This window comes from Diadema antillarum, unplaced genomic scaffold (assembly GCF_040938485.1).
Source record: "Diadema antillarum isolate AM-2024a unplaced genomic scaffold, OU_Dant_1.0 scf00000210, whole genome shotgun sequence".
Taxonomy (NCBI): domain Eukaryota; kingdom Metazoa; phylum Echinodermata; class Echinoidea; order Diadematoida; family Diadematidae; genus Diadema; species Diadema antillarum.
The window spans coordinates 782,171-805,959 of record NW_027271099.1 but is presented as its reverse complement, the minus strand read 5'-3'; the positions used below and the strand labels follow the sequence as shown (position 1 = coordinate 805,959).

The 23,789-nt window shown below is 39.0% G+C and overlaps 1 protein-coding gene across 1 annotated transcript in view; it reads right to left on the bottom strand.

Moving 5' to 3' along the window:
- LOC139724255 (kinesin-like protein KIF1A) overlaps positions 1-23,789 on the bottom strand; it is a 171,218-nt gene that overhangs the window by 56,210 nt on the left and 91,219 nt on the right. The window contains exons 10-19 of the mRNA XM_071635396.1: positions 22,762-22,782; positions 9,647-9,804; positions 6,584-6,833; positions 5,913-5,992; positions 4,637-4,712; positions 3,906-3,985; positions 3,297-3,472; positions 2,712-3,030; positions 1,778-1,850; positions 1,102-1,219 (exon numbers count right to left, since the gene is read on the bottom strand). Coding sequence (XP_071491497.1) covers positions 1,102-1,219; positions 1,778-1,850; positions 2,712-3,030; positions 3,297-3,472; positions 3,906-3,985; positions 4,637-4,712; positions 5,913-5,992; positions 6,584-6,833; positions 9,647-9,804; positions 22,762-22,782 — 1,351 coding nt within the window. The remainder of the gene's footprint in view (positions 1-1,101; positions 1,220-1,777; positions 1,851-2,711; positions 3,031-3,296; positions 3,473-3,905; positions 3,986-4,636; positions 4,713-5,912; positions 5,993-6,583; positions 6,834-9,646; positions 9,805-22,761; positions 22,783-23,789) is intronic.

Here is a 23,789-nt window from a genome sequence, read left to right as displayed (position 1 = left end):
CCTTTCCACTCACTGTTGATCATTTCCAAAACTAAATTCCTCAAACTTCCCCTTTTGATGGAAGTGATGAAAGAAGCCCACATCTGATTTTCTCTTTTAATAACCCACTGAGGACGAGCTGATTTTGATATAATATGCATTTCCAAAAGACACCTGTCCAAGGAAACTCAGGAGTAGTCTTCAATGGGTTAACTTTGTTTTGTACAAATTGCTACTGTCTAAAAAGAGTGACCATTTAAACCACAAGGCATTTGTGTTCACTTTGGGGAGGATGAGAAAAAACCTCAGCTAAAGGTCTGAAGTTTTCACCCTGTGTGTCCCTCAACAATTCAAGGTTATTATTATCAAAGCTCAGGGACGTCATACACTCAGTGCCTTTTAAACCTTTGATGGTGGCACGAGTAATCAGTGAAAGAGCATTTTGTGATTGGGAGTTTGCTGATGACAAGCTGTCATGCCATCACTTCCTACCGTACCAAGGCTCTTGGAAGAGGCATCGAAGGTGACTGAGTCAAATCAACACAAGGATTGTGGGCATATGGTCAACCGGCAAGTTGCGGCATATCCTGAAAAAGACCATTACGACGGCCGAATCATTCGGCTGTTGTGTGACAATGACTGGAGGGAAATATATCCACCAGTTTCCTTTCTCATCTGACTGGAAGACTATTAAAGGAGCATTTGATATCTCATTAACATACAAATAGGGCAGGTGGTAAGGGCAGTAAAGGAGGGGGGAGGGGTGGGTACTAACACATCACATGCACTCAATTAAGAATTACACATCAGACGCACGTCATGGACATTGGAGGGTGTTTCGGACACGAGGTCAAAATCCCATTTTCAAAACCTATTCCCTCCCCCCTTCGGGATCCTCCCGCTGCCCGATACCACTCCCGGACCATCTCCCACTGCCCCGCCCTTCCTCGCTCCCGGGTCCCGGCTCCCGCCCCGGCCCCCTCCCCTTCCCCTTCTGTCAGCTGAGCTCCGTCATGAGCACCAGGTAGCAGCTGAGGAGGAAGAGGAGGGAGACAATGAGCATGGAGAAGTAGTAGATGTACCAGAACAAGACGGCAAGAAACAGGATGGTCAGCAACTTACTCTCCAGACCATCGTCCTCCTCCTCCTCGCAGCTCAGGTCGCCGGGCGTTGACCGGCCCGACAGGAGCGACTGGGTCTCCATCTGCTTCTGAAGGGCCTGCAGCTTGCTCTCGTAGTCCTGTGTGGGGTGTAGGAAGGAAGTGATACTATTAGCGACAGGAGATGAGAAGTACAGTACAGTGAACTCACGATATAACGGACATGGTTAAAACGAAATGCTCATTACAACCAAGTAAAAATTCAGGTCAAAAGATAATCATCTATATACATTTACGTACTTTACTGTTCGGCTATAACAAAATTTTGATTTGACAACAGAAAACTGCCGGTCCCGAGGACTTCGTTATAACGGGAGTGCACTGTACTATAGAAGTGCAAACCTGTGCTAACTTTATAAAGTTTTTGAGCTCGGTCGCATGGGGTAACATTCTCCGATCTTCACTTTCAATCACTGTTGACACAGTACTGGAAGTACCTCACATATCCATGTTCACAGAGAGAATATTTCAGGGAGCACTATATCTGCATATTTCCTTTTTTTAATTTATATGCTAGAGTCATCACATTTCAACAGTAAACAATATTTGACATGTTCAGGAAAGGGGGGAGGGGGTGTAGGGGGCTGTGGGAAGCAAGTAGTAGGTCTACCAGAGAGAAATGAGCATTCAGTTCTCACCAGCCTCTGCTGCTCCAGGAGCTGATCTGCTTCCTCCTTCTCCTTCTTGTACTGCATCTCCATGGCAAGAAGTCTAATAGCAGAAGAGTTGTTTAGTTTGTTTCATTTGTTTCATTTGTTTTATTTGACTTCATAGAAAAGTCCCTTTCACATATCAAACCACTGGCCCAAAATATTAGTGAATGGAAAAAAAAATAGCTGAAGAACACAAAAATGTCATTCTTGTGCAGGATACACTGGAAGACAATAAATCAATCTAGCATGACTACAATGATGACACTTTGCTGGTATAAAGAGACCGGGAATAGTACCGATGGTATCAAGAGAAGGAGACATGAACAGTTTGTATTCACATATTTACTATGTTTGACACTGCTATAATGATAAGGTAATTCTGCAGGGTTACCAACCTCTAATGCGCAAAACGCATACTGGTGAAAAGTAAAGAAATACATTTTCGGTGAAGGCAAAACATATGCTGCGATTCAATAGAGTGAAAATCACACATACTACAAAATGCTCAATCAAACAAAACAGATATTTCAATTCAAAAACATATTTACTTTGAATAACACTTTTGGTGAAGAAGACATAAAAATCATTGAAACACTCTACCTGGCAGCTCTCTTTCTGAAAAGGTCAACCCTTGTCTTGTGGGAATTTAATACATTTTATCTATTGTGATTGTTTTCTAAAGCTTCCAATCAACTGAAGGAAGGTTACCCCTACCTCAACTACCTTGTATGTACATTTGATTTACTATACAATAGAGCGCTGCGTGTGAGATGTGCACGTGTGCCTTTTTACTGTTGACGTTCATTTCTTACTGGCAAATGCATCAGTAGTTCATTGTCCCCTGGTGAGTGAATGTTTTTTTGTTGTGACGGGTGAAGGGATGCCTTCAGCAGTTTCCATGGCAACCCAACACACTTACCTCCTCTCCATCTCCTCCTTGATGTCGATGCCCTGCAGCTGGAGGAGCTCGTTCTGGGCGAAGGCCCAGTCGTGTCGCTCCGGCTGGTCCACGGTGGGGCTGCTGGGCGCCGCCACGCCTGTCACGCTGTCGCTGTCCCCGCCGTCTCCCTGGCCCCTGGTCCCGCTGGAGACCGTTCCTCCTCCCACGACCTCCTCCCGGCCTTTGCCGTCGGCCTCGGTCATCGGCATCTCGTGCTGGGAGAGCTCCCTCTCCTGCCGGGCCTGCTCCGGGTTGGTGAAGCGGAACACGTGGTACTTGCCCAAGATGATACGGTATCCTGCAGGTTTTGAAGATGAAGCAAAACAAGAGTAAAGTGGCTCCGTAAAGCAAGATACAATGTACAGTCAACCTTGTTCAAGTCAACCTCGCATAAGTCGAATAATCGCCGAAGGGTTCATAGATTGATGATTAGATTATAGGATAGGTTGATAAAGAGATGCTGTAGTTTATGACTCTGCATCATTTCAGGGCAAAAACAGCGATGAATAGAGACAATACAACACATCCTACACATTGGGCATCACAGTCCTCAGTCCCACGCACCTGAATTGATGACGGTGGGTTCGGTGATCTTGGTGCCATTGACGTAGCACATGCAGCCGTCAAAGGGCATGAGTGTAACCTGGCCATCCTTGTTCTCAATCATACAGTGTTCCTCGCTGATGTAGGAACCGCTGAGCTGAATGTCTTGGGTCACATTGGCATCGGTGCGTCCGACCCTGTAGTGGAGGAGTTCGATTTAAAGGGATTGTATAGTTTTGGTTGAAATTGGAAATCAGGTTTTAAACTGCAGTAATTTCTGGATGAAAAAGATTTCATCATGCCTGTACATGCAACCTATCAAGTCTTGACATTAACCCATTGAGGACTGACAGATTTTGCTGTAACATGCATTTCCCATAGACACTTGCCCGAGTAAACTTGGGACTCGTCCTCAACAGGTTAAACTTTTTTGATGTTCAACAAAGTACATGTAAGCTAATAATCCATGGAAACACACACATACAAAAACCAAATAGAAAATGGAGTGATTTTTTGTTGTGATGAGCTGCTATGCAAAGTCAGCACTAATTTGTGGGGGGTGTTTTCCTGCTTGAGAGCTCCATGATGCTTTAGAAACAAGTGTAAGAAGTAGGGCTACATTGCCGTTACCTCGTGATGCCTGGTTTGATGTGATACAGGAGACATTCGGACATCAGCGGATCTTCATTCAGATTCACAAGATGAGGAGTCTGCAATTGATCAATAAATACAAACAAATCTTAGCAATTTTGTTGCTAGAGGACACACCTGCTGGGCGTTTAAAATGAAAAGAGCTGGTGACTACAATATTGAGGATGTAATGAAAGTTGTTTTTGTAGGTACATTGTACATGTAGCACAAAAGAGCAACATAATACTATTACTTCTGTTCCATTAATGTTCCCAACAACAATAGCAACAGACACAACACTTCTAAAAATAATGATACAAGTATCTTTATCATCATCATCATCACCATCATCACCATCACAATAACAATGATTATCAGCATCACTGTTGTTGTTGCCATTATTTTCATCACTTTCATTATCATTACAATTATTTACATAATTACTAATATTATGGTAATACTGATATTGAAATGAAAAGACAAATTCTTCAATGTACCACTACTTCTTCTACTTGTCCTACAAATCTTTACTGTCTACACAATCATCATCATCACAAAATGTCCCATAATACACGGTTCCCAGTGAATGCCCAGTGTTTCTTCATCTGGTTTTCTACACTACAGCAGACATTTTGTCGTCCGTGTCCTTTCTTTCCACAGAAAATTTTCACATGTATCTTGATGCTGCCACTATTCCACGAGCGGTATCCATGGAGATGAGATGTCTGTACCTTCTTTGGTGAGAAGACACCCACGGTGTTCCCATCCTCCCTCATGACCACGCCCATCTCTGCCAGCATCTCTTCCCTGAAAGGTCACAAGGTCAAGAAAGGTCACGAGGTCAAGAGAGGTCATGAGGTCGAGAGAAATCATATATATGGCCTATCAATAGCAAGTCTGATTTTTCATGAATCTGGAATTTCTAACGACAGCAATGAATGAGATATCGGTGTCATTTGCTAATTATCATAAAGAAGTGTGAGCATTCCTTCACACAGATGGTGCACCAAGCTAGACTTGGGCCTACTAAACTGTATTACATGTACGTGTATCCCGCACCCTGTTCATGTAATGCTACACACAGATAAATATGTGTGCTTGTTGCATTAGTGTCAGAATCAGAGTTAACATTTTATGGGAGGTTGATTTAGTGAATATCACCTGACTCGCAAAATTTGCAATATAAAAACCCTGCAAAATATATGGTGTACACAGTCCTAACAATTCGTAAGGTATGAACAACATTGAAGAGTTGCATTGAGTACGGACAAGTGTATCACCCATCCCATTTGCTGCATTTCAGTAAAAATTGTTTGACACAACGGGAAAAATATGAAACAAAATTTTTAGAGTGACTCAATTTATAACAACATTTGAAAATGTATGAAAAGTCAATTTGCACAAACAGACACAAGTCTGTTGCTTTTATGCAGATTGAAGAATTCAATAAACTAAAACAGAAGAACTCTGCAGTTATTCAAACCTTTACGAAAGCAGAGTAAATTCAAAACATGATTATCTCTACCCAATAGAAAATGTTACATCAGGACACATTGTTTAGTAAAGGGTGAATGCTCATGAACCACATTTTTTTCCACACAATATCCTTGTGTTATATCATCTTCCATCTACTACATGGAAAGTAAAAGAAAGGAAAACATGGAGAGCAAAACACATGAAAACAAAACATTAATCTCCTTCAGCTTGGGTCCCAAATCTACCTAGATTACTGGCTTCACAAAGCTACTCATTAGTCACAATAATCACTTTGTTTTCAATGTATCTCACATATATAGAAATGGCATGAAATCTCCTCCCATTTATTTACGTCCTAAATCATCAATACTTGTCGTACTGAAGAGGGAACAAATGGTTAGCAGGAGGGTAGCTTCTCCCGACCAAACACACAAACACAAAGATGGGTCATACAGAACATTAGAAATAAGACGGGGGGGGGGGGGGGGGGGGGGAAGAGGATGACTTTTGGGGTCAACGACCCACACTGACCTCTGTAACCTGATGGCTTCTGTCTTCTTTAGCTTCTCCTCCCATGTCTCATTCAGCTCTGCGATTAGCTTCTCGGACTCCTGCAGTGCAGAGAAGGGTCAAAGGTCAAAGGTCAGCTTTCTCTTCACGGAATACAAGTTGTATGTGCATGTAACAGTTTGCAAATGTGCCGGCATTGCTTGCACTCTGCATTTCCATGGAGTGCATGTAAGAATTTGACTCAAGTTTTGAACCGATGTGCATTTTCTACACTTCCACGGCAGTGTTTACGTGCCATTAGTGTGAACAGGGTTACACAAATCCAAAGTACATGTACGTCACACTTTAAGTGACTCTTCATCAACACCACAATTTTTGCTCACATGCACAACACAAGAAGATGGAGGTATTTTTGTGCAAAACTAACACCTTCCTCCATTAGATATTATGTAAGATCTTCCATGTTTGCTGTCTGGGCAAGCATTGCCATACTGCACTACAATCAACAATATCACACACACAACACTACACCAGACACACTCCCTTGTGCAGACATACACAACACATTATCATCCAACACCTTACAACACTGCAGTGAAAACACTAAACACAACACAAAACACTGTGCCTCTGGAGCACGGTGTCGGGTGCTTGGTGTCGGAGCAAGAGCGTGGCCATCCATCCCGCCTCACCTTTATCCTGTCGATGGCGTCCTCCTTCACCGGCATCGGAATCTTCTTCGGGATGGAGATGCTCGGTGTCGGGGCGGCGTTGACGTTGCTGACATAGCTGTTGAGGTTGTTGGTGTCGACGTCGATGCCTTCCGTCTTCAGGATGACCTTCAGCCGGTTGACCTCCTCCTTGAGCTCGCGGATGAGGCGGGCGTTGGGATCCTCGTTGACCACTGCCTTGCAGACGATGTTCTTGGCCCTGTCCGCATACCTGTGATAGAGGTTAACACAAAGCAAAGTCAAGTTTTTAACCCACTGAGGACAAGTCCCGAGTATACTCAGGCAAGCCTCTATGGGAAATATGTGTTGTCGCAAAATCAAACTGTCCTCAACGGGTTAATCATTTCAATTAGCCCTTTACATGCTCAGCCACTTGGCTTTAATACTGTAACTTGTCAAGCTTTTTCATCAGCACTCAGCAATTGATCCAAACTGGATGGAGTTGTAGCTTCACAAGCCCACTCAAGAGAATAATTTTCCTGGTATCGCATCGTAATTTGCTATGCATTTCTACACCACTGCTACACAAACTAACTTTTCGGTAGCACTTTTCTTACATAGAAGTGTACAGGATACCATTTGAACTATTGTTCATCAGCTGAAATTGCTAATCAAATTTGAGTTGGACAAGTATTCCCTGCACTCATGTGTGGGAATGGCTTCAGTCCAATGGGAAGACCACAGTGATGCAATATGATTTGGGGTATTAGATAATCTCTCTTCATTGATGATTAGTTTCCGGTGAATACAGCACAATAGGGGTTAACTTGCTGGATGCATTCATTGTCATTGCACTTTTTATGTCGGACCCATCAAAATACAGCATAACAGTGAAATTGTGGGTATCGCAATATAGACATGAATACAGAACAAACAAACAAACTGCAATTCTTTTTTTTTTTCTTTTTAGAACTATCTTGAAGCAGTAAAGCTAGGTTTTGTTTTGTGTTTTTTTTTCCATCTGCAAATGTTAGCAAGGGGCTTTGTTTTATCCCTTTCACAACATAAAACACATACAACTTCTGTAATGTGCGTGGGAACTCATGATTTGATATGGGGGTACGATGTTACCACTGACACCTTCGAATGCTTTTTTTTTTTTTTACTCACAACGTTCAATGCTTTGATCTAAATATGACAAGTGCAATTTGATATCATAATGAATCTAAATTATCACATCTCGTCTAGTTTTTATGGTGACCTGTCAAAGATTTTGGCGCTACACTCTGCATTGCAGATAAAAAAATAAAAGAAATTAAACATCGACCATGCAATTACCGTTAACAGGACAGCAGTACAGCACTAAAATTCAATTGCTTCAATTACAGGGCCATAAGCACTTGTTATCTCATTTTGTGTAATCACGCGGAGAGCGTGCGACATTAGATGAGACTGGAGAGGATTCCTGACAAAGGAGGTTAGTTGAAACATCGCAATCATGAACAACGTAGCCTTCTTCTTTCTGGTCTCTTTACATCGTAGCTTGGGGGGCAGAACATTAGCGGAAGAGATAAACTGCTCATCCGATGCGATATGACGTTAAAGAGTTTGTGAAACCTCCCTTCATCCTCACGAGTGTGACTTTGGTTTCAGTATCAAAAAGCATACAGGCTCGTATTTGGAGTAAACATGTTTCTGACAGGATTTTTTCCCATCTCTTCTCCCACCCCCCCCCCCCTTCTCACTCACTTCTCTCTCTCACTCATTTTTTGTTGTTTTGTTCTTCATTATCTATATTATTTTTGCTTTCTCTCTCTCTCTGTTGTTCATTCTATTAGTTCTTTTTCTGCCTATCTATCTAGCCATCTTACTTTTTATAACTTTCTTTCCCTCTCTCTCTCTCTCTCTCTCACACTGCTATTCTGAATAATGCTCTAGAGTAGAGCAAAAAAAGGCTCTGCCTTTAGGGTTTTTCCACAGTAAGCGAAACCCAAGCTGGGTATGGTTCACATAATACCATGTACATAGAGATGTTTTGGGTTATTGTTGACGTAATAGAAACCGTCAAGTCCTGCGGCTAATGGAAAGGTTACAGAGGTCGAGTGAAGGCCGTCACATCATATGCATTAGCAGCCCGAGTCTCAATCATGTTTACCGAGACGAAATATTTTCCTGCCGTGTTTTTAGAAGGTAGAGAAGCGGGAGACTTACAATACGCAGCTATGACACCACGATGGAAAGTGTGTCTCCAACGACAACACTGTATTCATATCTTCCTTTGATTAACACTGCCCTTGTATCACGGCGAAGCAGTAGACTGACAGGTTTATACATAAATGAGTACCTCTGAATTGTATAAACTCAACCTCTGAATTGTATGAACTCAACCTCTGAATTGTATGAACTCATGTGGCTATGCCCTGCGGGTTCAGATAATGCAGAGGTAATGCATGTGCACAATTCCTAGCGACCCATACAAAAAGGGGAGAAAAACTGTGTGTCACCTGTTTTTTAAAATGGGTCAAAATTCTTTAAAATATGACAAACCATGGAAAATCATGCATCCTGTAACTACCAGTTGCATTGTAATAGATAATGGCATGACTGTGAAGAAAATGTATGTGCAGTCAGTGAGAACTCACTACACTGCAACTGACCAATCACACTGCAGGAATTTCCTAGCCCATTTCATAATTTGTGGCTTAGTCCCACTCTTACGATTTGATGGCTGCAGTGACTTGTCAATTGAAAAATACACTGCAAAGGTCAATTATTCACACCCAAACAATGAAGAAAAAACATCAACAGAGTAAATAACTTTGATAAAATTATATCATGAAACTATCTGTATGAGTTTATCAAAGAAAATCTATTTTGTTATCCCTCCATAAAAAGGATGTTAAACTCTGAAAAAAGAAGCAGAAGAGTCACACATTAACGCAATGTATGAATCCTCTCTTAGAAACTACCATCCCATCAAAAAGCCTCCCATTAATCTACCACAGCTCTTGAGGTACAAGTAATACAGTATGTAGCCCACTCCTCCCTGCTTAAGACCAAAGTCGCTGAAAAAAAAAACCCTACCTGAGAGTACTCAGTGTTTCGTCGTAGTTGATATCGGCTGGGCTGAGGGCCGCGATCATGGCTGTCTTTGAGTTGCCACCGAGGTTCTCTCGCAAGAGCCATGTGAGTACGGAGTCGCGGTATGGAATGAAATCGGACTTCTTCTTCTTCTTGCTGGCCTGTTGACGGGGAAAAAAAAAGGATGCAGTCACGTAACCTGCTCTGAAAACACAAAGCTTTCACCTGAATGACACATGACACAAATTTGTTTTCTCCATTCGTAAGTATGGCAGCACTGTAGGGAATGAAGTAATTTTTTGTTTGTTTGTTTGTTTGTTTGCTTGCTTGCTTCTTTGTTTGTTTTTTCACTGGCCTGGAAATGCAAAGGGGAATATGCAATCATGTATGAAACTTGATTAATGACAAAACTCCTTTAACCATTTCGGTGACAATAAGTCAAATGTGCACAAATTTTACACGTCACATACATACATGTATGGGCTGGAAATTAATGTGGGAGAAAGAGAGTTAATAATACACACCACAAGTTTGTTTCCCACCACATGTATGCACACTGCCAACAATTGATATGAAACAAAATCTGCCTTTCATTTTTTTTTTGGCAGTTTCAAGCCTAATTTGGTAATTTGTAGATGTACAACAGCAAGCAGCAAAAGCCCAGTGAGCATTGCATACAAGGTGTATTATTGTTCTCTACAGCTACACATAAGCAACACAAAATGCAACATACACAAGTTAGAAACTTTGTACATCCATGTGATGGATACTTGTTGATGCTACACAGGCAGTGGTGTAACTAAAATGTATATGGAAGGAGGGAGTTGATGACATTGAGGAATGAGAGCCATTTGTGTCCCTTTATGTCAGTTTGAGTATTACACCAGGTGAGCGTACGTCCTTGTGAATAATATACGTGTCCTTGCTGACTATCTCCCTCTCTACGGTGCTATGAAACCACTTTTCTGGTTGCCAAGGGCAACTGAAAATGGATTGTTGGGCAAGTAAAATAAATGGGCACTTGTTTGCTAACCCTTTGAATTCTGCAATTGCTGACTGGCACAGTAAACCCTATAGCATTGTACAAACTGTCCAAAGTCCCTGTACAGAAAGGGTCAAAACGGCATGAGACCCTTGCCTGAATGACAATCCGTGCAAGTAGCAGCAGTAGCCTCGGTTACAATTCAGTCATATCACTTTACTAGTCATGAGTATATTTGCAATCATGCCTTGCATACATGATTTGTATGCTGACAACAATATTACAGCATGGGGACTACTTGTATATTAATCCTTTGAGGACGAACTGATTTTGCTATGGCACACATTTTTCATAGACACCTGCCAGAGTATAATCAGAAATATTATGTAGTCCTCAACGGGTTAAGGTAAGTACCCCGAGTACTGAATCCTAAAATATGCAGAGGATCAAGCGATACACGAGATATTAACAGTGTCAAAAGAGTTGAAGGATACAGACATACACAAGGACAGACAGACAGAAACAGACACAGACACTGAGAGCACTGTATTAGTCTGGATATAATATACATATGCAGAAGAGAAATTAGAAAGATAGCAGGAAAGAAGCAAAAGAATCAACATACAGAGTGAGATATTGTCAGGGGAAAAGTGGAGATACTGATGTAAGAGAGAAAGAGAAACATTCAATGGAGGTACAGTGTAGGTAGAAAGAGCACAGGATCATATAGAAAAGATATACAATATATACACCATGTATGTGATGACAGTGCAAAGTTGGCGTGAGACGAAGAGGGATAGTGAATGACTGAAGAATGAAATGACAGACAGATTGATAAAAAGGGAAAGAATAAGAAAGAGAGAGATAACAGCAGAGAATAATGGTGATAGAACAAAGCAGGGGTCTTGTGCAGAGGTCTTGTGCAAAGGGCAATTATTTTTGACATTATGTTCATGCAGAATACTTATAAAACATTGGACAGCAAATGATACAAAATTGGCAGAAAATGAGACATGATGAACAAAAATGAGGAATATAACCAAGGACAGAGTAAAGGGAGAGAAATGGATAAAGTATGGTATATAAAATGACAAAAGATTGGCAGAAAATATGAGACATGATGAACAAAATGAGGGATATAACCAGACAGAAAAAGAAAGAGAAAGGGATAACATACAGTATATAAATATATTCTGTGTGCATGTGTGTGTGTGAAAGAGAGAGATATAGAGAGAGATATAGAAAGATATAGAGGAAGAAGACATATATAAAAGGGATGGTGTGATGAATCATAAACCCTGTCTATTTACAAGGAGACGCAGCCCCTAACCGATGTAATGCACATCAAACAGACGCCCCAACGCCGAGTCCATTCAGCGCCACACACAGCAAACACTGTGCACTCGGTCTCCATTAGTATGACGATGAGCTAACCCCTCGCTGCTTCTGCACCTCATCCGCACAGTACACAGCTCTACTAGGCACGTCATACGCGGCCACTGACACTGGTTCAACTGTATTGTACATGTGTAGCGGCAGCCTCACACAATCTCATTTAAAACAGGCCTAATGCTATCCCCCCAGTAAATGTGATGCGTGATGTGCATTTTCTATTTTTATCTAAAAGCAAAGAGAAAAAATGTTCATTCCCTCCTTGGAAAGATTGGGAGAATACATGGCAGATACAGATAAAGCTCTGAAATGAAATTCGTTCAAAACAAATGTGAATCACAAAAGTCACATAACAGGAGAAATTTATTTCTGTAGCATCATCAAACTATACACAGGAAAGAACGCTAATCTGATATTTTGATCTAATTGTGTACATGTTCATGTGCACATTCATCACACTAAACAACTGAACGTATGTAAAATGAACAAAAGTTTTCTGGTCACTGAACAGAATAAAGGTAAACTGATGGACAATATAACTACTTATAAAAACAGGATATTTTCACGGCATGAAATTTTTCGTGAATTGTAACTGGAATTTCAACGCAAAAAAGTCAGACAAGAACTTTCGCGTGCATTTTAATTTTGCGAATCATGGTTCTCGTGAATAGTGCAAAATTAAAATGCATGCAAGCATTCTTTGTTTTAAAGTGCGTCTCAACAGTAGATGCAAGTATGTGTACAGTATTCAACACAGCTATAATGCTGTGAGATTTGACAGTACATGTTCGTAAGTGTTTGATTGCATGCATATAATACATAATTGTCTAAACACACAATACTGCTACAATACAAGCACAATATCAATCATATAGGTGACATGCATAGTATAGGATCATGAGGGGAAAGGCAATTTACAGACTGTCCCAAATGCCATTCAAATTATCCTTGCAGATGATACTGTGCCAACAAAAACTGGAATTTAAAAATTGTGCATTCTGTGTTGATGGGGGCAGTTCCTTATCATACAGATAGACGGATGAACAACAGACACACAAACATAACCATGAATACATGCAGATAGAAAAGAAACACATAGAAGCAGACAGACAGACAGACACACTGACAATAACTATGATCTGTATAAGCTGGCAAAGAAGATGATCACCCTACACCATGTATATACATGATATTCGCATAAGAACAAGCAAATTTCAGCACAATCTGAAATAGCACATTTTCACAAAGAATGGCATTCATGATTTGTCCATTCCCTTTCCCCACACATAAACAAATGATGATGACTGTAAAGTAAAATAATACCAAGTTTTATATTCATGCAAGGATACAATTGGGATTATCATAAATATGAAATAATTGTGATCTGCAAGTATTTCAAAAAAGTAATATTTGCTGAGATATTTTTTTCTCGATATATTGTTGTATTATACAATTGTTCTGTGACAAAACAGTTCATTCCATGTCACCAAGTGTGTTTTTTGTTGAAAAAATAAATACTATTAATAATATGTCTTTCTTTTGACAAGCGTTGCATTTGTGATGTAGAATGATAAATATCGCAATGAGAGGAAAAAAAAGTATGTGTGTAAGTGAAGAACTACATGCTGCAATATGGTGCTTTGGCATGTATGAGTATCTTTGAAGTGCGAATAACCCTCAATAAATGAGTCATACAATACAATGGTGCTGACAGATCCGTATATACAACATAAGATAGATAGATAGGTAGATAGACAGACAGGCAGACAGACAGACGGATAGATTGACTGATGGAGAGATAGATAGAGAGATAGAGAAAGAGAGAAGTAAACAGAGAGATAAAGACAGGAAAATATAAAGAGATAGATAAAGAGAAAAAGAGTGAGATAGTAGATAGAAAGAGATAGACTGATAGACAAAGGAGAGATAGATACAGAGAAATATAGATAGATATAAAGAAAAATAGAGACAGGTAGAAAAAGAGTGATAGTAGATAGATATATAGAGATCTTATAGAATCTGATAGACATAAACATATACACATATAAATATAAATAGACTGATAGAAAAAGAGTGAAAGAGAAGATAGAAAGAGATAGCCAGAGAGAGAGATAAATAGATATGAAAAAAGATAGAGAGAAATAGAAAAAAACAGATATACCAGATAAACAATACATCATTTGGTCCCTTTTCATCAAAGATTTTTTTTTTAAATCCACAAAAGGACTAGACAGAATTCTTGAAACATAGGTTGTTATTCAGGGTTTTTGTGCATCACAGTACTGGAACTGTATGTCACAAGATATAATATATGACGTAAACAATGTGGAGCTGATAAACCCGTGATGAATTTAATACATTAGATGGGACCCAAATTGGCCAATTGGAGCAGAGATGGCGGCATGACAAACTGGAGGTTAACATCGAACATGGCAGAACGTGAGAAGGCATAAATATGTGGCCGTTTGTGCGTTGCCGAGCTAGGCATGCAGAATGCACGCAAGCACATACTTGCAGATTGTGAGTATAAATAGGTCTGTGCGTCACAGGGTTTTGTGTGTGCGTGCGTAAATACACGAGTGTGTGTTTGTGTGTATGTGTGTGTGCGTGTGCATTTTGGTGCGTGGGTGTGTTTGTGTGTCTGTGTGTATGTGTGCATTATGATGCGTGGGTGTCTATGTGTCTGTTTGTGTGTGTGTGTGTGCATTAAGGTGTTTGAGATCCACATGTGTCCTGTACGTAATGTGTCTATGTGTTTGTGCGTGCCCGTAAGGAAATAATGTGTTTGTGTGTGTGTGTGTGTGTGTGTGTGTGTGTGTGTGTGTGTGTGTGTGTGTGTGTGTGTGTGTCTGTGTGTCTGTGTGCATTATGGTGGGTGGGAGCCATGTGTGTTCTGTACGAAGTGTGTCTGTGTGTATGTGTGTGCCACCTCTCTTTTCAAGGCAGACAGAGTAAACCATCAGAAATGCATCAGCCCCCGATCACATTGATTAATTAAATTAGCGTGGCATCGGCTTCTTCGTCGTATTCCAGCCCCTCTCCCCTCGCCGTCCCTCCACTCTTTACTTGTTGACGTTCACTCAAAACCCTCCCAGAGTTTGCCATATGGACGCCTCCTGCAACAAGGCTTGCCTCGGCAAATTGTCAAATTGGTACCATATGGATGCAGAAGTGTCTCGCGAATCGAGGCGACCGTACACCGGTTTCACACATTTGTCGTTTATGCGAGGAGTGTAGCTATTTTCCTGCTGCAGCTGCAAATGCCTTGCGTCACAGTTCTACATTTCCAACGACACATGACAAATTTGTAATGAAACGTAAAAGACAGAACAACAAACCAGAATCAGTTTCATGGATTGGAGCTATTTTGAGGTGTTTTGATCAATTTTAATAAGTTAACAGTTTTGATGATTCATTCATTTTAAGATTGGTGGGCATAAATAAACCTACTTGTATTGCCATCCAAGGCACAATCTTAATGTGCAACGATTCACCATATGGAAAAGCACACACATAAAGTGTGCATTTCTGTCAACATATCTAAAAATATGTGAACACACGAACTCATGTGTTGTGTTTCATGCACACTATTTTCCACTCTGTTTTCAGTGAATTATTGGGAAAATATTAATTATGGCCAGATTAAATGATTTACATCCCCCTTAAAAAAATGAAAAAAGGTATGTACCTCTATCTCTTTAGCATCTCACTCAGCACTGGTGTTTCATCTCCCTTTTTGTCCACTTTGGCCTCATCCACCTCACAGCGCAGTGTCTTCAAAAACATTCCACTTGACTGATCAAGCAATACCTTGCCACGTTTGAGGATTAACCAGCTCTTGACCCCATTAAAGAGTGCATGCTTGCCCCCCCCCCCCTCCCCCCCCCCCAGATTAAAAATATGACACTTCTATCATTTTGCACTTATACCATCCGTAGTACGAATAGTTGTGTTGTTTTTTTTCCTATAATCCCTCACTCTTGAACGTGCTTACACATTAAACACAGTTTGTTTGTTTGTTTGTTTTTTACATTCAAGTCGTATGGCATTAACCTAGACAAACAGGAACTACTTATCCAAAAAACATATAATACATTTGAGACCTAAAGGTTGAATTTTCATTTTTTTTCTATCTTCACACCAGGCTATTGAACAAAATTGCTTCTTGATAGTCCTTGTTCTTTGCAGATAATGTGCAAAGTTATGATCATCAATACATCTTTTTTCCCCAATATTTATTGCATCTTTCACATGTGAGATTTCAGGTTAAGGTGAAAAGAATAAAACCTTGCAAGTTATTGAGCCTAATAGTAAAGAAATGTTTATTACTGTATTTGATGACACAAATTTATTTTTGTGCACTTTTTTTTTGCAGTATCCTTCCTTGAGCCATCAAGTTCAATGATCAAAAAACACAGAATGTTGTCTGTTGACATGTTTTTTGAGATAATCACAGCTGTCACTTTTATTCATTACCCATCTTTTTTTCTTAAATATCTCTGCTACAATTGAGTAAAATTCTAGAAAAAATTTTCACAAGTGTGAATGCCTACTTCAGTTACATTACAATCAGTCACCCTTTGGACATAAGGGGATACACATCACCAGAAAGCTACAAGGTCGTAAGTCTTATGCCATCAATTCTAATGAATCAATCTAGATATATTACATTACATACAACATCAGGGGAGCGATAAAGAGGCGACATTCACATCAGTTTGATATTCAGTGCCCTTAAAGTGGGGTTCATTTAAACTGACATGTGATCAAAGAACTTCTCAGACTGGATGTGAAATACGGAAAAGTACCAGCCGGCAAACTGCCTAAAACTGAAGTGTTGATTTTTGTATAGACTTTCCCTAATACACACAAAAATGCACCCACACACACAAACACATACACACATAAACACGCAAGTACAGATAGGGACATTGGAATATTACTGCATAAACCTAGCTAGAGGAGGAAAGGAACAAGATTGAATGGTTACAGCACGTGATAGGATTAACATGTAATGTTCTCTACACACATGGATGCCACTTTTCGAGCAGAAACACGCATCCTACGGGAGACTTCTATTCATTTATTACTTCATTATCACAAATATGACAAAAGTACTGATAAATACACATGTATGCATTTTGTTCATTCAGCTCAACTTCTTCACTCAGCTTTCTGATTAATAAGCTAGGTCTAAGTGCTCAAGAAAACTAAAGGAACATCACATTTTGTCTTTAATTTTAAGTGTGAAATGGGTCAAGGTATGATTCACTATCAAACATTGTAGGTTTTGTGGTTTTGTCTTTCTGTTCTTTCTTTCTCTTTCGGGGGGGGGGGTAGACTTGGGTCATACTCATATATTCTAGCATAAGTGGAGTTCTGAAATTAGAATTTCTCAGTCGGCAGACATACTGCATGTGTGCAGACAAATGTAAGAGCATCGCACGTCTAGATGGCAGCCTAATTAGAGAAATTCCAAATTTTCTCCTCCGAGACTGGCGTGCTACACCACTGCTCTCACCACGCGGTTTCACCTTACGCCAATTAACTCAACTGCGTGGAGCCGAGACACCGAAAAATGACTCGTCGGTATTCGTTTCCTACTGCCTGAAACAAGGTGATATCATCCAAAGAGGAATGACGAAATCTTCTTTCTTTCCATGACTTCTTTGGTCATGGTAAAGACAGAGACAAAAATAAGAAAACCTGAGTATAAAAGCGACCCAAGTCCATTACAGAAAATTTAGAACAAATGGAAGTCATGAAATAATTTCCCAAATGTTTTTAGTTTGTTTGTTTTTATTCATTTTAAGTGGAATGTTATCTATACAGATTTAAATGTAAAACATTCATTTGACCGATTATCTATCTCTAAATCACTTCGTAAAGGGACTCCAAAAATGCAATAAGTCAAATTTGGACTTGGGTCATTTTTATATTCAGGTATCCATAAGAAAAAAAGACCACCACCACCCACTTTAAAAAGTGGGTGTACCATTTGAAGGCTGATCTACCAGCTTCCTGTGTAAGAGATCCATATGGAAGGGAAGGTACCATTTGTACCTTACAGTAAAAATCACTAGATGATGAAGCTGAATCTAATATGCAGCATAGCTTTTAAGTTTGTGTGTCCCTTTTTTGCAACCCTGAAAATTAGATTCTTCTTACAAGCTGGTTTATTGTAGAGGTGCACTGTAGGTAATTCAAATCTTTCCTCAGAATATCAAAACTAAAGACTTCTTAATGATGGAGGGGAAAGCAATATTATAGATTTCCAGTTAATTCATTAGGACCACAAAAAAAAAATGTTATTCTTGGAATGAAAGGGGAGTGTATTCTCAAGTGAGATGGAGTCTGTTCTTTATTTTTTTTTTAATCTAATGTAGACGCAAAATGAGAACGTAATGAAACTTGAGAGTTTAACACGTTTGTAAGAAATGGTGACATTAGTTTACATCCCACATAAAATCTAAATGAGATGATAGAGATCTCGTCTCATAACTCAAATTGGTAAGTGTGAGCATGAAGAAATGATCAATCATTAAATCACTTTTTTTCCCCTAAAATTCAGCAACTCTACGCCCATCCCACTTAGCATGGTCATCACATTTGAATCATCAAAACTCTTTCAAAATGTATTCCGAGGGTTATCACTTCTTTTTCTAAGACATAAAAAGAGGGGGAGGGGGATAAGACGAATAATTATTCTGGGGATGACAAAGAGAGTTCATAATCTGTTTCTTGTTTGTGCTCAAATTTCAATGAAACCTCTTCTATTTCATTTTCTATCAAGTTATCTTGACTATGGAGTGGATTTTCACATTAACCCATTGAGGACGAGTCCCAAGTACACTCGGGCAGGGGTCTATGGGAAATGCATGTTGTAGCAAAATCAGTCTGTCCTCAACGGGTTAATGCAAGTAATGTGCACAGTAAGCACGCACAAGGAATTGTTACATTCATGCAAGGAATATGTAGACCGATCTTTGTATACAGAGAGCAGATAGATAGATGGATAGATATATATAGATAGATAGATAGATAGATAGATAGATAGATTGATTGGTAGATAGATAGACAGATAGATAGATAGATAGATAGACAGATGGATAGATAGACAGATACATAGATAGATGGATAGATAGATGGATAGATAGATAGATAGATAGACAGATGGATAGATAGACAGATAGATAGATAGATGGATAGATAGATATATAGATAGATTGGATAGATAGATAGATAGATAGATAGACAGATAGATAGATAGATGGATAGATAGATGGATAGATAGATAGACATAGATAGATAGATGAATAGATAGATAATTAGATAGATAGACAGATAGATAGATAGATGGTTAGATAGATAGATAGATAGATAGATAGAAGGAGAGAGGGAGGACAGAGAGGTAAGGAAGAGAGGAGATTAAATTTAAATTGAAAGCAGTCACTGCACTCTGTTAGACTGAAGCTATAACTCTTCTGAATTCCACCATCTTGTCCCATTACATGCTACATATAATCTTGGCAGATAGCATGCTTCAGTGATGCACACACGGAGCTTTCCAGGCCAATTGACATCTATTGTGTACTGGAGTGGAAAATACTGCTGGATGCAAGACTAATGTCTCTCTCAGCCTTGCCTCATCACCAGAAGAATCCTTGCTTAATGTATCGTCCCAGTCTCCATGACGATGGAGCATCTATCAAACACACATACGTACACACACACAAACATACACACTCATATACACATATTAATCTCATGATAACTAGATAACCATAACCATAACCATACTACATGTAAGTTACTGATTGCGATAGCATTCATAGTCACTGACGGTCATATAAAGTGAAAAAAAAAAAAGATTTTACATAATACAAATCATTTTTGTGAGATGTGCTGGCAAGGCCAAATATCCAGCACAAAACATGTGAAAGCAAAAGCACTTGTGTATTTAAACAAGTAACAGATGCTGTGGGAAGAGTGCTGGGCAATGTAAAAGCAGGAGAGTACAGGCTGAGTAGTTATGATAACTGCAATAATGTGGAAGTAGTCATAGTGTACTTACAGAAGAAAAAAAAAAGAATACTATAATTATTCTTATCATTTTCATCATTAATACTATCATTGCTATTTTCATCATTAAATAGGAGAGGTAGAAGTACGAAGTAGTATTCATAGTAAAAAGTATTAGTAGGGGAGGACTTGCCAGTTTTAAAGTGTTTGAATGTCATATGACATTAATGTCCTATCAAAATGCTAAAATTATCTCCAGGCCAAGAACGGGACCATTCCGACCACAAAAGGCTACCAGGGTCGGCTCACTTGGGTGGAGCAAAGAGGGGAGAAAAGTGATTCACAACTTACACATCTAAATAAGATGGCTTACTTTCTGGTGACCCTAGCACATTATATGTAGGAGAGATTTCATGGGACAAAATGGGGGGGGGGGTTGGTTGTTGCAAAATATGTGGAATACCAACTTGAGAACAACATTTTGGCTGGGTTGATGTGAGTGATTTCCCCATTAAAACAGAAATCTATATATAAAAGTAGAAAAGTAGTAGAAAATGCATTCTTCCTGTCAGCTGAAGTCATTTTTATCCTCACAGGGTCTATTCTATTTTGGCAAAGACCTCAAGAAATTGCTTGCTATATTGACACATTTCACCTGTATTATGTTCAAGGTTCATCAGATCCTTTAAAATTCATGAATCAATTCTTTTTTAGAAAAGCAATATGACATCATATTGCTATTATCCCCATGAATTTGATAAAAACACACATATAAACCATGCTGTTTCAACAATGAAAAAGCTGGATAGACTGCAAAATAACAATAGAAGGTCAATGAACATTTCTTTTATTTTTCTTGTAAGTACTGAATTTCCTTTCAAAAAATAACTTAAACCCAAAGACAATGCTCCCATCAAGTCAGTACATTGACCAATTGTATCCAGAAGGGGAAAAAAAGCCTACGCCAAAAACCCATCTACTTTCTCAGTTGTTGTTGTTAATTTGTTTTTGTTTTTTGAAATCATATTCTGTCACTGTGAAAGACATTTCTAACTGATTGTGATGCGAGTACATTTAAGAATGTGGTTTTTTAACTTTCTATTCTGCCAATCAAAAAGCATCCATGCATAGATTCCAAGAAATGCTGCTGTCACCCAGTTATTTGTGACGAGGCACCAAAAGTGTGTCAGTGTGGTTTTTTTGCACAAGGAATGTAGATTTTGCACAAGGCGTGTTTTGCCCGAAAGTGTTCCGCAGCGACATTCTCAGGTATCCAGACGTGTGAGGATTTGAGAAAAACAAGTCCAAAATAGTCGGTGCGAGAGCCTCGTGATCAAATTTTTTCCAGTAAACTAGACTAACCCCTGAAAGCCAGGTGACGGTTTTTCTTTGACTCTGAGATGTTGTTTGTTTGGGTCTGTTTGAGGATTTTTTTTTTTCATTAACTTTTCTTTTTTTGGGCTGTTGTGTTGCATTCTGTTCAGATGATCGATGGAAGTCTCTCGATGTGGGTCAAGAACAAAACAAATCAATAAATCTTGTTATAAGAACTCCAGATCCTGATATTTTGTATACTATATTTATTCATTACTGCATCATAATTGGCACTGTAAATCACTGTGATGTGTTTGATTCAATTAATGCATTTATCTTTCTTTTTCTGGAGTGGGGTATTGTATACCCTGCTATTATTTATGTACAACATGTTTGTAATTGGATTGTATATTTTTAATGATAGGAGCACTTTGAAAATCACCACCTACTGAAAGGGCTTCCAACCCGTACAGTGGAAATTAATTCACATAATAGATCATCCTCACATCAATCTACTTAATATACTCCACAGAATAGATTGTAAGATATTGCTTATGTGCCACAGCAAATTTTCTCTTTTTCTCTCTCTTATTTATCCTACAGTAGTAAAAGCAGCAAACAGCATGCTAATTTCTGCTAAATTTTACACCAAAAAGTTTCATTCTCTTTCTTGATTGTATAATGTGATTCCTCTGTATCCACCTGATCATGTATTACCTATTCCTTTTTGTTAGTTGTGTCCCATGCAAAGATTTGCATTTACAAATACACAAAGCGGTGATTACGATATAAACTCAACTCACTCGATTTCAAACATTCAGTATAAAACTTGTATTCTACTGTTTACTAGAAGATAAACGGAGTTCACAATCACATCTACTTGTTTGCCCAGCTCTTATAGTCGTGCTCATGCAGAACAAGACAGCCTTTGAATAATGTAACTTTGCCAGGAATAATCAATCATGTATTCATGAAGAAGACTTTCAGCTGTATCATTCACCTTCTTTCTTTTTTTATGTAAATCTGAAATAATTACAGCTGTTTTGTTGTTGTTGTTGTTTTTTAATACAAGGTCCAAAGACTAAGTATACACACCTTAACACACAAAGGATGAACACAACATTGACAACATACTGATGCTTCTCAAACTCAAAGAGACACATATTCACAATATTATAGCAAATTCTAGACTGAAAAAAAAAATGAACATACTATATTCAAAGAGGTGTCATGCTAAACAGTTCACATCCTATCTTTATAACTTTGATACATTTTAATTCTTTTGGCAAAACCTGCATAAATCACACAGAACAATAATTCACACTGGCATGCAGACACTAGAGATTAGCCACACAATCACACACGATATATACACAATATTTCACTGTTACCATGACAACTGTCTCACCTTGTCACTTGGCATGTTTGACTATTGGAGTGACAATATTAACAGAAAATGGAAAAAGAAGAAGAATAAAGAGGTTAGTATGCTTAGGTAGGTGTGGTCAGATGGTGAAGGATTAATTTAGAGAGAAATGTTTTCAGGAAAATATGTGACCGTGCATCACAAAACGAACAAAAAGTCGCACCCCTTGATTTTACGTGAGGACTCAAAAAAAGGTGCAAAGGGTCAACCTAGTCAATATTGAATTTTTCATATTTTCTGAAATAGCTACCTTTCTCCTACATTATTCTTAAGTTTGGGATCATGAAATGAATGGGAAAGTGCATTTTCAGCAGTTTTTCTACAACCTTTTTTTTGTAGAGTAGTGAGATAAGGTATGTCTTAGAGGCCCCTTTTCATTTCTTGATAACCCTTTGCACACTTCACTTTCAAGTCTGATAACTTTTGTAGGAATAAGGCTACTGCTTTGAAAGTTGGCATTGATCATGGACAGAATGTGTTAATAGAGCATGCTCAATTTCAACTTAATCTAATAATCCCTTCATTCTTGTTGCCCCAGTGGTTTACATCCTGTTTTTTGTTCCATTCATCACACAGATAGCACGGTTTGGTAAAGATTAAGCGCTTGAAAAGACAGATAGACCCTGTACTTCAGAGCCTCTTTTCTCGGGTAATACTTTTCCAGAGTGTGTGCTTTCTTTCAAATATTTAGATAGGTTAGGAGAGTCCATTTCAATTGAGCTATACATCATTTTAAAGCTTAAGAGTCTGCTCTTTCAGAATCTGCCCTTAACTAAAAATCAATGTCTGGCGACTTTTTGTTTGTTTTGTGATGCAGGGTCACATATGATGATGAGCTGGAGTATAGAGGGAAGTAATATGGGCTACATATCAACAGCAGTATCCCATTTCATACTGTGAAGAGAATATGTTAATCTCCCCGTACCTGTCATCACATAATGCTTTGTGCGCAGATAGAGGTGGACTTTGCAGTATGATGTGAATGGCGGCCTACAATACCACTGTCCTCT